Consider the following 14,740-nt stretch of genomic DNA (forward strand, 5'->3'; position numbering starts at 1 on the left):
ACAAAAACAGTGAATGCGTGTGTATGTGTTTAAGTGTGTTACGATTGAAAAAGGGTTGCGAGATCTTTAAAAATAAGAGTTAAACAATAGAAGAGATCATATTTTCTTTATAAGAAGATGATAATAAAATAGAAGAAGAAAAAAAGTAAAAACAAGTGGCTTTCATTCATAAATCATTACAGATATTTCTCTAGTGAACAAGTACTCAACTACAGAAATATTTGATTACCTACGAAGTTTTTGTGGTTTTGTTTTTGTTTTTATTGCTTTAATACATGTTGTTGTTTTTTTGTGATCATTAAAGGTTTTATAGGGAAAAATTCATTGCATATTTTAGAGATTTTTTTTGTTATAGAAAACGTTGACGTCTTCAATTAAGCCAGAAGAAGTGTTTGATGTACTCACTACTAATGAACTTAAACACATACATATGTATATTGTTCAAAAATCCTTTTGAATTACGTAGTTGTTAATATTCTTTAATTTTTCAAAAAGTACCAAATTGTTAAAAAAGTACCATATAGTTTTTGTTCAATTTAGTGCTCTTTTTATTTTATATCTTTATTTTTGTGTAAATATTTTTCAAAAAGTATTAAATTTGTAAAAAAGTACCATAGAATATTTTGTTTTGAATTTTGTTTAATTTATTGATTAAATCATTCAATTTTATTGTTTTTGTGTTAATTTTAATTTGTTTTAATTAAAGTACTATTTTTTCAAAAAGTGCCAAATTCTTAAAAAAGTACCACAAAATGTTTTGTATTAATTTTTTTAATTTATTGATTTAATAATTCGATTTTAATGTTTTTGTGGCATTTTTATTTGATTTTAATGTTAAAGTAATATTTTTCAAAATGTACCAAATTGTTGAAAAAGTACCAACAAGTTTTTTTTTCGATTTTGTTCAATTTATTGATTTAATCATTTGATTTTATTGTTTTTGTGTAAATTTTAATTTATATTAATGTTAAAGTACTATTTTTCAAAAAGTATCAAATTCTTGCAAGAGTACCACAAAATGTTTTTTATTGCTTTAGGTTTAATTTATTGATTTCATCATTTTAAAATATCATTTGTATAAATTTTAACAAATTTTTCAAAAAGTACCAAATTTGTAAAAAAAAAGTATCAAATTGTTTTTGTTTTGGCTTTTTGTTCTCTTTATTGATTGAATCATTAGATTTAATTATTTTTGTGTAAATTTTAATTCATTTTAATTCATTTTAATTTTATAGTACTTTTTTTCAATTTTAATGTTAAAGTACTAATTTTCAAAAAGTACCAAATTGTTAAAAAAAAAGTACTAAAATGTTTTTGTTTTGGCTTTTTTCCACTTTATTGATTGAATCATTAGATTTTATTGTTTTTGTTTAAATTTTAATTTATTTTAATGTTAAAGTACTATTTTTAAAAAAGTACCAAATTGTGAAAAAAGTACCAAATAGTCTCTAGTTTGTGTTTTGACCAATTTGTTTATTAAACTTTTATTCATAACTTTTATTTATAATTTTTGTACATTTTAACCATTTTTTTTTTTTTTAAAGTACCAAAAAGATTTGGTACCTTTTGAATTGGAATGATTTAAATCTCGTCGTATTTTAATTTAATTTATATCATAAAAAATAACTTAGTTTTTATTTTTAACTAAACTTTATTCTATTTCCACTTTAAGCCAAAAAACAGCACGATTTTCTCATAAATAATGTGATAAAAAAAAGTACCAATATTTTTTAGTACCAGATATTTTCCTTGAAAATAATGTTTAAATATGAAAACAAGTAAAAAGTATGATAAAAAGTAGCGCCAGAAAATTAAAGAAAAAATCACGTTTTTAACTAGTAAAGCTGTTCTTATAGTTGTTGTTATTGTTGTATTTGTATTTTTCTGTTCATCATCATTGGAAATGAAAGTTTATTTGCTATTGTTGTTGTTTTTGCTGTTTAACTACTTTTTTTTACTATAAAATACAAAAAATCACATAAAAATAAAGAAAAACAAAAAAATGTTAATACTTTTTTATTTTGGCTGTTAAAACCACTGTTTGTTTCTATATTTGGGCCAACAATTATTATTATTATTATTTGAGCATGTGTGGCTGTTTGTCTGTCTGTTTGTCTTACACATAACAAATCACTTAAACAGAAATAGAAAGTAGTTAAAATTGTATTTGTGTTATTAGTTCAATTTCTTTAAAGTTTAAACAAGAAGCAACAAAAATTTTCAAAAAAATTTTTTTTTTGTAAAATAGTAATTAAAACAATTGTAGAGAGTAGAGTGTTAATGTGTGTGTTAGAACTTTAATTTATAACAATTTCCCTTTTCTTTTTTCTCTTTTTTGTTCAATTAAGGTATGGCGCTGAGTTGGTGGCCATTGACACATTTGCCGAAAATAATGATACTTTAACGATAGCACGCTCCAATGATCCCAATCATAGAGCCTCAGACAAATATTGGTTGGGTTTGGCTTCTTTAGATGAATTGAGAACCAATACCTTGGAATCGGCCTCGGGAGCATTGATTTCTCAATACTCGGGTTTCTGGTCTTTGCATCAACCTGATCCTATGTCGGGTGAGTGTGTAGCAGCCACATTTGCCTCGACGTTTCAATCTTGGGATTTGGGCACTTGCGAAAGTTTATTGCCTTTCATGTGCCGTTCTTCGGCCTGTCCCCAAAACTCCATACACTGTGCCAATGGCAAGTGCATTAATCAAAGTTTCAAGTGTGATGGCTCTGATGATTGTGGTGATGGTTCCGATGAATTAGATTGTCCCGCCCAATGTCACTATCACATGCAATCGGGTGGTGATGTTATAGAGAGTCCTAATTATCCCCATAAATATGGTGCTCTCTCCAAGTGTAAATGGACTTTGGAAGGTCCCTTGGGCAGCAATATTATTTTGCAATTCCAGGATTTCGAAACGGAAAAAACATTTGATACTGTACAGATTTTGGTAGGTGGACGCACGGAAGATAAATCTGTATCTTTGGCCACTTTGAGTGGTAAGCAGGACTTAACTACTCAACCTCTAGTGTCGGCCTCAAATTTCATGATTGTTAAATTCACCACTGACGGCAGTGTGGAACGTAAAGGTTTCCGTGCCACCTGGAAGACAGAAGCTAAAAGCTGTGGCGGCACTTTGAAGGCTACTCTACAGAGACAAACTCTCACCAGTCCCAATTATCCTAAACAATATCCTGGCGGTTTGGAATGTCTGTACATAATTAAGGCCCAACCGGGACGCATTATTTCCATTGAGGTTGATGATTTGGATATTAACGAGGGACGTGACTATATGCTGATACGTGATGGTGAATCACCCATGAGTCGTCCCATTGCTAAGCTTACTGGCAAGACCCAAAACAATGATAAAGTAATTATTTCCACCGGTAATGCTCTATATCTGTACTTCAAGTCCAGTTTGGGTGACTCAGGCAAGGGCTTTAGTTTGAGATATATACAGGGCTGTAAAGCCACTATTTCGGCACGCAATGGTACTGTTACCTCTCCAGCTTTTGGCTTGGCTGACTATCCCAAAAACCAGGAATGTTTCTTCACCATACGCAACAGCATGGGCTCGCCTTTGTCTTTGAAATTTGACAAGTTTATGGTTCACAAAAGCGATAATGTTCAAGTATTCGATGGCTCTTCCACCTCTGGTTTGCGCTTGCATTCGGGTAATGGTTTTACTGGTACTACAGCACCCAAGCTGACACTAACTGCTTCCTCTGGGGAAATGTTGATCAAATTTAGCTCGGATGCTTTGCACAATGCTGCTGGGTAAGTGTTCTCTATTAAGAAAACAATCCAAAAACAAGTTTTAATTCCTTTTTTAAATTTCCAGTTGGTCTGCTACCTTCTCAGCTGATTGTCCAGAATTAAAACCTGGTATTGGCGCTTTAGCCTCTAGTCGTGATACTGCTTTTGGCACAGTCGTTACTTTCACTTGTCCCATTGGCCAGGAATTTGCCACCGGTAAAAGCAAGATTGTTACGGAATGTATGAAGGGTGGTAACTGGAGTGTATCATATATACCCAAATGTCAAGGTAAATCTTATTAAAACAACCCAATTATAATAAAATATCTAATTTGTTTCCCATTACAGAGGTATACTGTGGTCCTGTACCCCAAATCGACAATGGTTTCTCTATTGGTTCCTCCAACGTTACCTATCGCGGTGTGGCTATGTATCAGTGTTATGCCGGTTTTACTTTCAGCACTGGAGCTCCCATTGAAAAGATTTCCTGTTTGCCAGATGGCCGCTGGGAACGTAAACCCACTTGTATGGCTTCTCAATGTCCTCCTTTGCCCGAAGTACCTCATGCCAATGTTACTCTGCTAAATGGTGGTGGTCGTAGCTATGGCACCATTGTGCAATATGAATGTGAACCTGGTTATGAACGTAATGGCCATCCTGTCTTAATCTGTATGTCTAATGGCACCTGGTCGGGTGAAGTTCCACGTTGTTCACGTAAACGCTGCTTTGAGTTCCCTAAGATTGAAAATGGTTTTGTGGTGGATTCTGATCGTCCTTACTACTATTCCGATGATGCTAGAGTTCAGTGCTTCAAGGGTTATAAACTAATTGGCAGCAATATTATTCGTTGCAATACAGAACAAGTTTTCGAAAATCCTCCCACTTGTGAGGACATCAATGAATGTACATCCACTCAATGTGATTTGGCCACTACCGAGTGTGCCAATACAGCTGGCTCTTTCCACTGCAAGTGTCGCCCTGGTTTTGCTCCCACCACTGAATGCCGTCCTGTCGGAGATTTGGGTCTTAGTAATGGTGGTGTGCCCGATGAAAGCATTATGACTTCAGCCAGTGAAGAAGGTTTTACTAAGGGTATGGTTCGTTTGACCTCTAGTGGTTGGTGTGGTGCTTCTGCTGAGCCTGGAGCCAATTGGATTTTGATTGATCTTAAGGCACCCACTATTTTGCGTGGTTTCCGCACTACCTCTGTTCAACGTATTGATGGCAATATTGCCTTTACCTCCGCAGTCCGTCTACAATATAGTGATGATTTAACTGATGTCTTCAAAGATTACACCAATCCTGATGGCACTGCTGTAGAATTCAGAATACTCGAACCTACTCTCTCCATTCTTAACCTGCCTATGCCTATTGAGGCTCGTTATGTACGTTTCCGCATTCAAGATTATGTTGGTGCTCCCTGTATACGTATGGAAGCTATGGGTTGTACCCGTCTGGATTGTGTGGATATCAATGAATGTTCCAAAAATAATGGAGGTTGCGATCAAAAGTGTGTCAATTCTCCTGGTAGCTTTGCCTGTGCCTGCAACACTGGCTATCAGCTTTTCACCGCTAATGGTACTGCTGGTTTCCCCATTGAAAGATCAGAAACTGGTGAACGTGATGGTGATATCTATCAACGTAATAAGACTTGTGTTCCAGTCATGTGTCCTTCTCTTTTGGAACCTGAAAATGGTAAATTGTTGACCGATAAAAATGATCATCATTTTGGTGATATTGTCAAGTTCCAGTGTAACTTTGGTTACATAATGTCTGGCAGTTCGTCTTTGCTTTGCTTGTCCAGTGGACAATGGAATGGCACAGTTCCTGAGTGTAACTGTAAGTATTAAATCTTTGTTCGCTATCCTGAAAACCCCTTAAACATTTTTGTTATTTTCCAGATGCTAAATGTGTTTCTTTGCCTGATGATAAATTGGAAGGTTTATCCGTAGTACGCCCAGATCCAGAATCTGTTTTGGTGCCTTTCCGCGATAATGTTACCATTAACTGCAACTCTCCTGGTCGTCAGTTGAGATCGACTGCTTCGTCTGGTTTCCGTCAATGTGTTTATGATCCTAAACCTGGTCTACCCGATTACTGGTTGTCTGGTTCTCAACCTTCCTGTCCACGTGTAGATTGTTACGAACCCATGCCTACACCTGGTGCTGAATATGGTCAATATGTTGATACCCGCTTCCAGAGCAACTTCTTCTTTGGCTGTCAAAATACCTTTAAGTTAGCTGGTCAAACATCTCATCACGACAATGTGGTACGTTGTCAAGCTGATGGTATTTGGGACTTTGGAGATTTGCGTTGTGAGGGTCCTGTTTGTGAAGATCCCGGACGTCCTAGTGATGGTCGCCAAATTGCCAAGAGCTATGAACAAGGATCTGAAGTATTCTTTGGCTGCAATCGTCCTGGTTATATACTTATCAATCCAAGACCCATTACTTGTATGCGTGAACCCGAATGCAAAGTCATCAAACCTTTGGGTTTGACTTCAGGCAAAATACCAGACTCTGCCATTAATGCCACTTCCGAACGTCCTAACTATGAAGCCAAAAATATTCGTCTTAACTCTGCTACTGGTTGGTGTGGCAAGCAAGAAGCTTTCACTTATGTCAGTGTAGATTTGGGTCAAATCTATCGTGTTAAAGCTATTCTTGTTAAGGGTGTTGTCACCAACGATATTGTTGGTCGCCCCACCGAGATTCGTTTCTTCTATAAACAAGCCGAAAACGAAAACTATGTGGTCTATTTCCCTAACTTCAACTTGACCATGCGTGATCCTGGTAATTATGGTGAACTTGCCATGATAACTCTGCCGAAATATGTACAAGCCCGTTTTGTTATTTTGGGTATTGTCAGTTATATGGATAATGCTTGTTTGAAATTCGAATTGATGGGCTGTGAGGAACCCAAAAAGGAACCTTTGCTAGGTTATGATTATGGTTACTCACCCTGTGTAGACAATGAGCCACCAATTTTCCAAAACTGTCCTCAACAACCTATCATCGTTAGACGTGATGATAATGGCGCTATTCTGCCTGTTAATTTTACTGAACCTACTGCTGTTGATAACTCTGGATCTATTGCTCGTTTGGAAGTTAAACCCCAAAACTTTAAGACACCTTCGTATATTTTCAAAGATACAGTAGTGAAATATGTGGCTTTCGATTATGATGGCAATGTTGCTATTTGTGAAATCAATATTACAATTCCCGATGTCACCCCACCACTATTGCAATGTCCTCAAAGTTATGTCATTGAACTGGTGGATCGTCAAGAAAGCTATGATGTCAACTTCAATGATACCCGTAAACGTATTAAGACCTCTGATGAATCTGGTGAAGTACGCTTGACTTTCACACCTGAGCGTGCCAGAATTCCTATTGGAGCTTTTGAAAATGTCACTGTTACTGCTACTGATAAGTTCAACAACAAGGCCTTCTGTAACTTCCAAGTATCCGTACAAGCTTCACCTTGTGTCGACTGGGAACTTCAACCTCCGGCGAATGGAGCCATTAACTGTTTACCTGGCGATAATGGTATCGAGTGTATAGCAACCTGTAAGTCTGGTTTCCGTTTCACAGATGGAGAACCTATTAAGACTTTCTCCTGCGAAACTTCTCGCTTGTGGAAACCTACTTCTGTGGTACCTGATTGTGTATCTGAAAATACCGAACAAGCTGATTACCAAGTTACCGCTTCCGTAACATATCGTGCCAATGGTGCTGTTGCTCAATCTTGTCTTAGCAAATACCAGGATGCATTATCTCAACATTACGCCGGCCTAAATCAACTACTATCCCAACGTTGTTCAGCTGTTAATGTCAACATGAATGTAACATTCCTTAAGTCAGTGCCCAGTTTGTTGGAAGAAAATGTTGTAAACATGGACTTTATATTGTCCATCTTACCGGCCATCAGACAACCACAATTGTATGCCCTTTGCGGTTCAACATTGAACTTGATTTTCGACTTAAGTGTTCCATACGCCAGTGCTGTCATTGATTCCCTCTTGAACATCTCACATATTGGCAATCAATGTCCACCACTACGTGCTTTGAAGAGTAATATATCGCGCGGCTTTACTTGCAGTGTTGGTGAAGTTTTGAATATGGATACCAGTGATGTTCCTAGATGCTTGCATTGTCCTGCTGGTACTTATGTTGCTGTTGGTCAAAACATCTGCACATACTGCCCACGTGGTTACTATCAAAATCGTGACCGTCAAGGTACCTGCTTACGTTGTCCTGCTGGAACTTATACGAAAGAAGAGGGATCCAAATCGTTGAACGATTGTGTTCCAGTTTGCGGTTATGGTACTTACTCTCCCACTGGTTTAGTTCCCTGTTTGGAATGTCCACGCAACTCGTTTACCACCGATCCTCCAACAGGAGGCTTCAAGGATTGTCAAGCCTGTCCTCAAAATACTTTCACATTCCAACCAGCCGCTTCTACCAAGGACTTGTGTAGACAAAAGTGTGCTCCTGGTACTTATTCATCAACCGGCTTAGCTCCTTGCTCACCTTGTCCAGTTAATTTCTATCAAAGCAACGTTGGTTCACAAACCTGTAATGAATGTCCTTCGAACATGCGTACAGATGGTCCTGGTACTAAAGGTCGTGAGGAATGCAAACCTGTTATTTGCGGTGAGGGAGCTTGTCAACATGGTGGTCTCTGTGTTCCCATGGGTCATGGAGTTCAATGTTTCTGCCCTGCCGGCTTCTCTGGCAAACGTTGTGAAATTGATATCGATGAATGCGCTTCGCAACCTTGTTACAATGGTGGCTCTTGTACTGATTTACCTCAAGGTTACCGCTGCGAATGTCCACCTGGCTACTCCGGCATTAATTGTCAAGAAGAAATAAGCGATTGTTCTGAAAATACCTGTCCAGCTCGTGCTATGTGCAAGAATGAACCCGGATACAAAAACTTTACATGCTTGTGCCGCAGCGGCTACACTGGTGAAGATTGTGATGTCACTATTGATCCCTGCACAGCTAATGGAAACCCCTGTTCCAATGGAGCTAGTTGTAAGGCTTTGCAACAGGGTCGTTACAAATGTGAATGTTTACCCGGCTGGGAAGGTTTCAATTGTGAAACAAATATAGATGATTGCGCCGAAAATCCTTGTCTTTTGGGAGCCAACTGTACTGATTTGGTAAATGACTTCCAATGTGCTTGTCCTCCTGGTTTTACGGGCAAACGTTGTGAAGAAAAGATTGATTTGTGTCTGTCGGAACCTTGCAAACATGGTACTTGTGTAGATCGTCTTTTCGATCATGAATGCGTCTGTCATCCAGGATGGACTGGTCCTTCATGTGATATTAATATCGATGATTGTGCTGATCGTCCTTGCGCTAACGATGGTACTTGTGTGGATTTGGTGAATGGTTATAGTTGTACTTGTGAACCCGGTTATACCGGCAAGAACTGCCAACATACAATTGATGATTGTGAATCGAACCCCTGTCAAAATGGAGCTACTTGTGTTGATCAATTGGATGGTTTTACTTGCAAGTGCCGTCCAGGTTTTGTGGGCTTAAGTTGTGAGGCTGAAATTGATGAATGCTTAAGCGATCCTTGCAATCCAGTTGGTACAGAACGCTGCTTGGATTTGGACAATAAATTCGAATGTGTATGCAGAGATGGTTTCACTGGCGAATTGTGCGAAACAGACATTGATGATTGCGCTAGCAACCCTTGTTTGAACAATGCTCAATGCCGTGATCGTGTTGGTGGATTTGATTGTGTGTGTCAAGAAGGCTGGAGTGGTTTGCATTGTGAAACCCAAATTACCACTTGTAATACTGTGCTTCCTTGTCAGAACAATGCCAATTGTATCGATTTGTTCCAAGACTACTTCTGTGTATGCCCTAGCGGCACTGATGGCAAAAACTGTGAAACTGCTCCAGAACGTTGTATTGGCAACCCATGTATGCATGGCGGTAAATGTCAAGATTTCGGCTCTGGCTTGAACTGTACCTGTCCCATGGACTACTCGGGTATTGGTTGTCAATATGAATTCGATGCTTGCGATGCTAATGTTTGTCAAAATGGAGCCACTTGCATTGATATTGGTGAAGGTTATACCTGCGTTTGTCCTAAAGGTTTCACAGGCAAGAACTGCGAAGAAGATATTGTCGATTGTAAGGATAACTCATGTCCTCCTGGCGCCACCTGTGTCGATTTGACCAATGGTTTCTACTGTCAATGTCCTTTCAATATGACTGGTGATGACTGTCGTAAGACCATACAAGTTGATTATGATCTTTACTTCAGCGATGCTTCCCGTTCTACTGCTGCTCAAGTTGTACCCTTCTTTACCGGTGAATCTTCCAGTTTAACTATTGCCATGTGGGTGCAATTTGCTCAAAAGGATGATACTGGTATATTCTTCACTTTGTATGGCGTGGAATCTCCCAATATGGCCAGCAATCGCCGTCTTATGTTACAAGCCCATTCCAGTGGTGTACAAGTTTCCTTGTTTGCCGATTACCAAGATGTATTCCTTTCCTTTGGTGAATACACTTCCGTCAATGACGGTCAATGGCATCATGTAGCTATTGTTTGGGATGGTGTTACTGGTCAATTGCAATTGATTACCGAAGGTCTTATTGCCAGCAAGGTAGAATATGCCCAAGGTCAAGTATTGCCACAATACTTGTGGTCTGTACTCGGTCGTCCACAACCTGATGATTCTAAATATGCTGTATCTTATTCGGAAACTGGCTTCCAAGGAACCATTACTAAAGCTCAAGTATGGGCCCGCGCTTTGGATATTACTTCGGAAATTCAAAAACAAGTACGTGATTGCCGTTCCGAACCGGTGTTGTACAATGGTCTGATTTTGAATTGGTCTGGTTATGAGCTGACTTCGGGTGGTGTTGAACGTACCGTACCTTCAATGTGTGGTCAACGTAGATGTCCCAATGGTTATACTGGTCCCAATTGCCAACAATTACAGGTTGATAAGGAACCACCAGTAGTCGAACATTGTCCTGGAGATTTGTGGGTTATTGCCAAGAACGGTTCGGCCGTTGTTACTTGGGATGAACCTCACTTTAGCGATAATATTGGTGTTACGAAAATTGTAGAACGTAATGGTCATCGTCCTGGTACCACGCTCTTGTGGGGCTCTTACGATATAACTTATATTGCCTCTGATGCCGTTGGTAATACAGCTTCCTGCAGTTTCAAGGTTTCGTTATTGAGTAAGTTTTAGTTTTAATTTTCTTGGATTTTTTAGGGTTCTAATGTTTATTTCCTTTGTTTGTATTTTAGCTGAATTCTGTCCTCCCTTGGCCGATCCTGTGGGTGGTGTACAAGTTTGTAAAGATTGGGGTGCAGGCGGTCAATTCAAGGTTTGCGAAATTGCCTGTAATCCTGGTTTAAGATTCTCTGAAGAAGTTCCTGAATTCTATACTTGCGGAGCTGAAGGTTTCTGGCGTCCTACTCGAGATCCTTCAATGCCTTTGGTTTATCCTTCTTGTTCTCGTAAGATTTTTTTGTAGATCCCTAAGAGATATTGTTTCCTAAATTTATTTTATTCTTCTTCAGCCTCTAAACCTGCTCAACGTGTATTCCGCATTAAAATGCTATTCCCCTCGGATGTTCTCTGTAATAAGGCCGGTCAAGGAGTTCTTAGACAAAAGGTTACCAACTCTGTTAACTCTCTTAATAGAGATTGGAACTTCTGTTCTTACTCTGTCGAAGGCACCCGCGAATGTAAGGATATTCAAATCGATGTCAAGTGTGATCATTATCGCGGCGGTCAAAGCAATCGTGCTAAACGTCAAGTCAAGGATGGTGGAGTTTATGTTTTGGAAGCTGAAATTCCCGTATTAAAGTAAGTTTAATATCAACTACATTTAGAGATGATCGTCAAAATTTACAATGTGTGTGTTTTAAATGTTTACATTTAATGATTTTTTGGGGAAAATAGTGATTTGGTTACTATTTGTTTAGTTATATATTATGAGGGTTCCAATTGGTAGATCTCTCAGTTGCAAAGAAGAAGATGTTGAAATGAGGCCTACCAATTGTTGTACCCTTTTGTTTTTGTAAAAAAAGCATGTTCATGTGTTATAAAATGTATGTTAATATTCCAAAACTTATAGCGAAGCCGATGAACCTGATACACGTGGTCGACAAGGACGCCAACAAACTGGCGGCGATACATACACGCTGGAAATTTCTTTCCCGGCAGTGAAGTATGTTTAAAATATTAAACGCTTTGAAATTAATACTGCTGCTGCTTAGTACACCTCCTATAAAGCTTTTATAAAACCAAAAATTTAACCTTAAGCAATTCATTAAAACATTTCAAATTTAAACAAAATCTGGTGGTGGTTTTTGGGGAAAAGAAAAACTGTCTTACTAAAACCAAATCATATTCATTACAGTGCCTAACAAAATGCCTTAAAATGTTTGCTCTTATTTCACGAAGGTATTAACATTTTTCTTTGTAATTTTTAATCTAGTGATCCTGTAATACACACCTCCTCAGGCGAACGTTCTACCGTTAAGTCTTTGTTGGAGAAACTTATTCTGGAAGATGATCAATTTGCTGTTCAAGATATATTACCCAATACTGTACCCGATCCAGGTTCTTTGGAGCTGGGCTCTGAATATGCTTGCCCGGTGGGTCAAGTGGTCATGATACCCGATTGTGTTCCTTGTGCTATTGGCACCTATTATGATACCACCAACAAAACATGTATTGCTTGTGAACGTGGCACCTATCAGTCTGAAGCTGGCCAATTGCAATGTAGCAAATGTCCTGTTATTGCTGGACGTCCTGGTGTTACTGCTGGTCCGGGAGCTCGTTCGGCTGCTAACTGCAAAGAACGTTGTCCTGCTGGCAAATACTTTGATTCGGAAACTGGCTTGTGTAGACCTTGCGGTCATGGTTTTTATCAACCCAATGAAGGTTCCTTTAGCTGTGAATTGTGTGGTTTGGGACAAACTACTCGCTCTGCTGAGGCTACTTCACGCAAAGAATGTCGTGATGAATGTTCTTCTGGTATGCAGTTGGGTGTGGATGGTCGTTGTGAACCTTGTCCTCGTGGTACTTATCGTTTGCAGGGTGTACAACCATCTTGTGCTGCCTGTCCATTGGGACGCACTACCCCCAAGGTGGGCTCCAAATCGGTTGAGGAATGTACCTTGCCTGTCTGCTCTCCTGGTACTTATCTCAACGGTACCCTCAACATGTGTGAAGAATGTCCTAAGGGCTTCTATCAACCCGAATCCCAACAAACTACTTGCATACATTGTCCACCAAATCATAGCACCAAGATCACCGGTGCCACTTCAGCTTCAGAATGTACCAATCCCTGCGAACAAATTGCCGAAGGTAGACCCCATTGTGATCCCAATGCCTATTGTATTTTGGTGCGTGAAACCAATGACTTTAAGTGTGAATGTAAACCCGGTTTCAATGGCACTGGCATGGAGTGTACCGATGTTTGTGATGGTTTCTGTGAGAACCAAGGCAACTGTGTTAAGGATTTGAAGGGTACTCCCTCATGTCGCTGTGTGGGTTCATTCACTGGTCCCCATTGTGCTGAACGTTCTGAATTCGCCTATATAGCTGGAGGTATTGCTGGTGCTGTGATCTTTATCATAGTTATAGTCCTACTTATATGGATGATTTGTGTGCGTTCAACTAAGAGACGTGATCCCAAGAAAATGCTATCACCTGCCATTGATCAGACAGGCTCACAAGTGAACTTCTATTATGGAGCTCATACGCCTTATGCGGAATCTATAGCTCCTTCACATCACAGCACCTATGCTCATTATTACGATGATGAGGAAGATGGCTGGGAAATGCCAAATTTCTATAATGAAACCTATATGAAGGATGGTAAGTTTAAAGATAAGAGAGAAGTTTTTTAAAAAGTATTAATTAATTTTTATTGTTTACTCTTGTTAAGGATTACATGGAGGCGGTAAAATGAGTACCTTGGCTAGATCGAATGCTTCTCTTTATGGCACCAAGGATGATTTATATGATCGACTAAAACGACATGCCTACACTGGCAAAAAAGGTGAGAAAAACTTTTTGTTAAGTAAAAAAATATTTTTTTATTAATTTTCTTTAATTTTTTGAAAATTTTCCAGAAAAGAGTGATAGTGATAGTGAAGTACAGTAAACACGTTTAATTATTTTAACGGCTTTAGTAATGAATGGGGATAAAGTAAAATAAGAAGAAGAAGTTCTAAATACTAGTTATATTTTTGGAGTATTTTTTTAAAGAAACTAATTTAATTAAGTTTTTATTCATTACTTAAGACCCTTTATGCCGAAAGCTTTACTAAAGCTTCTTTGGCATGTACATACAAAATAACAAACAAAAACAACAAAAAATTTATTAAAAGCTTTATATTGATTTGCTGTAATTTTGTGTATAAAATGAAATTCATTGGAAAATGTAAAATTGTCTTTAATCTTTTAACTAACGACTTTTTAGTTTATCTTTTTTAAATATATATATTTTTTAATTTTTATTTTTTATTATTTTTATTATTTTTTTTTAATTTTATAATTTAAGTAAAATTAAGTAAAAAAAATTACTCAGCTTAATGTAAAGCTTTTAAAAAGCTGTTAAACACAAGACATTTCGAAATTAAAATCAATACAAAACAAAACTTAACAAAAATTACAACAAAAATGCAATACGTGTTAATAAACAAATTTTATATTTTATAATTAATTATTTAAAAAAAAACAGCATAAAAAAATATTTTCTTTATACTCGTACATATATAGAAAACAAAATATTTAAAGTTTTTTTTTTTGATATAAGAGTGCATGTGCTTCTAGTTCGTATTGTTTAATTTATAGGTATTTTATTTTTTGTTTTTCAAATTTATTTTTTATTATTTTTTTTTTTTGTAATTTAATTATAAAAACAAACCAACAACAACGATGTTAAAATAATTTAAAAAATTGCAAATTTATTCTTTACG

The 14,740-nt window shown here is 37.6% G+C and overlaps 1 protein-coding gene across 1 annotated transcript; it reads left to right on the forward strand.

The window, feature by feature from the left end:
• The first annotated feature begins 1,758 nt into the window (after nucleotides 1–1,758).
• On the forward strand, nucleotides 1,759–14,254 carry LOC111680945 (sushi, von Willebrand factor type A, EGF and pentraxin domain-containing protein 1). The gene is made up of 11 exons (XM_046956195.1): nucleotides 1,759–1,778; nucleotides 2,349–3,779; nucleotides 3,844–4,046; nucleotides 4,106–5,596; nucleotides 5,659–10,977; nucleotides 11,048–11,260; nucleotides 11,324–11,612; nucleotides 11,884–11,976; nucleotides 12,247–13,634; nucleotides 13,705–13,818; nucleotides 13,892–14,254. The coding sequence occupies exons 1-11, from the start codon at nucleotides 1,759–1,761 to the stop codon at nucleotides 13,921–13,923; spliced, it is 10,593 nt and encodes a 3,530-aa protein (XP_046812151.1). The 3' UTR covers nucleotides 13,924–14,254.
• The last annotated feature ends 486 nt before the right edge of the window (nucleotides 14,255–14,740 follow it).

Source organism: Lucilia cuprina, chromosome 2 (genome assembly GCF_022045245.1).
Source record: "Lucilia cuprina isolate Lc7/37 chromosome 2, ASM2204524v1, whole genome shotgun sequence".
Classification (NCBI taxonomy): Eukaryota; Metazoa; Arthropoda; class Insecta; order Diptera; family Calliphoridae; genus Lucilia; species Lucilia cuprina.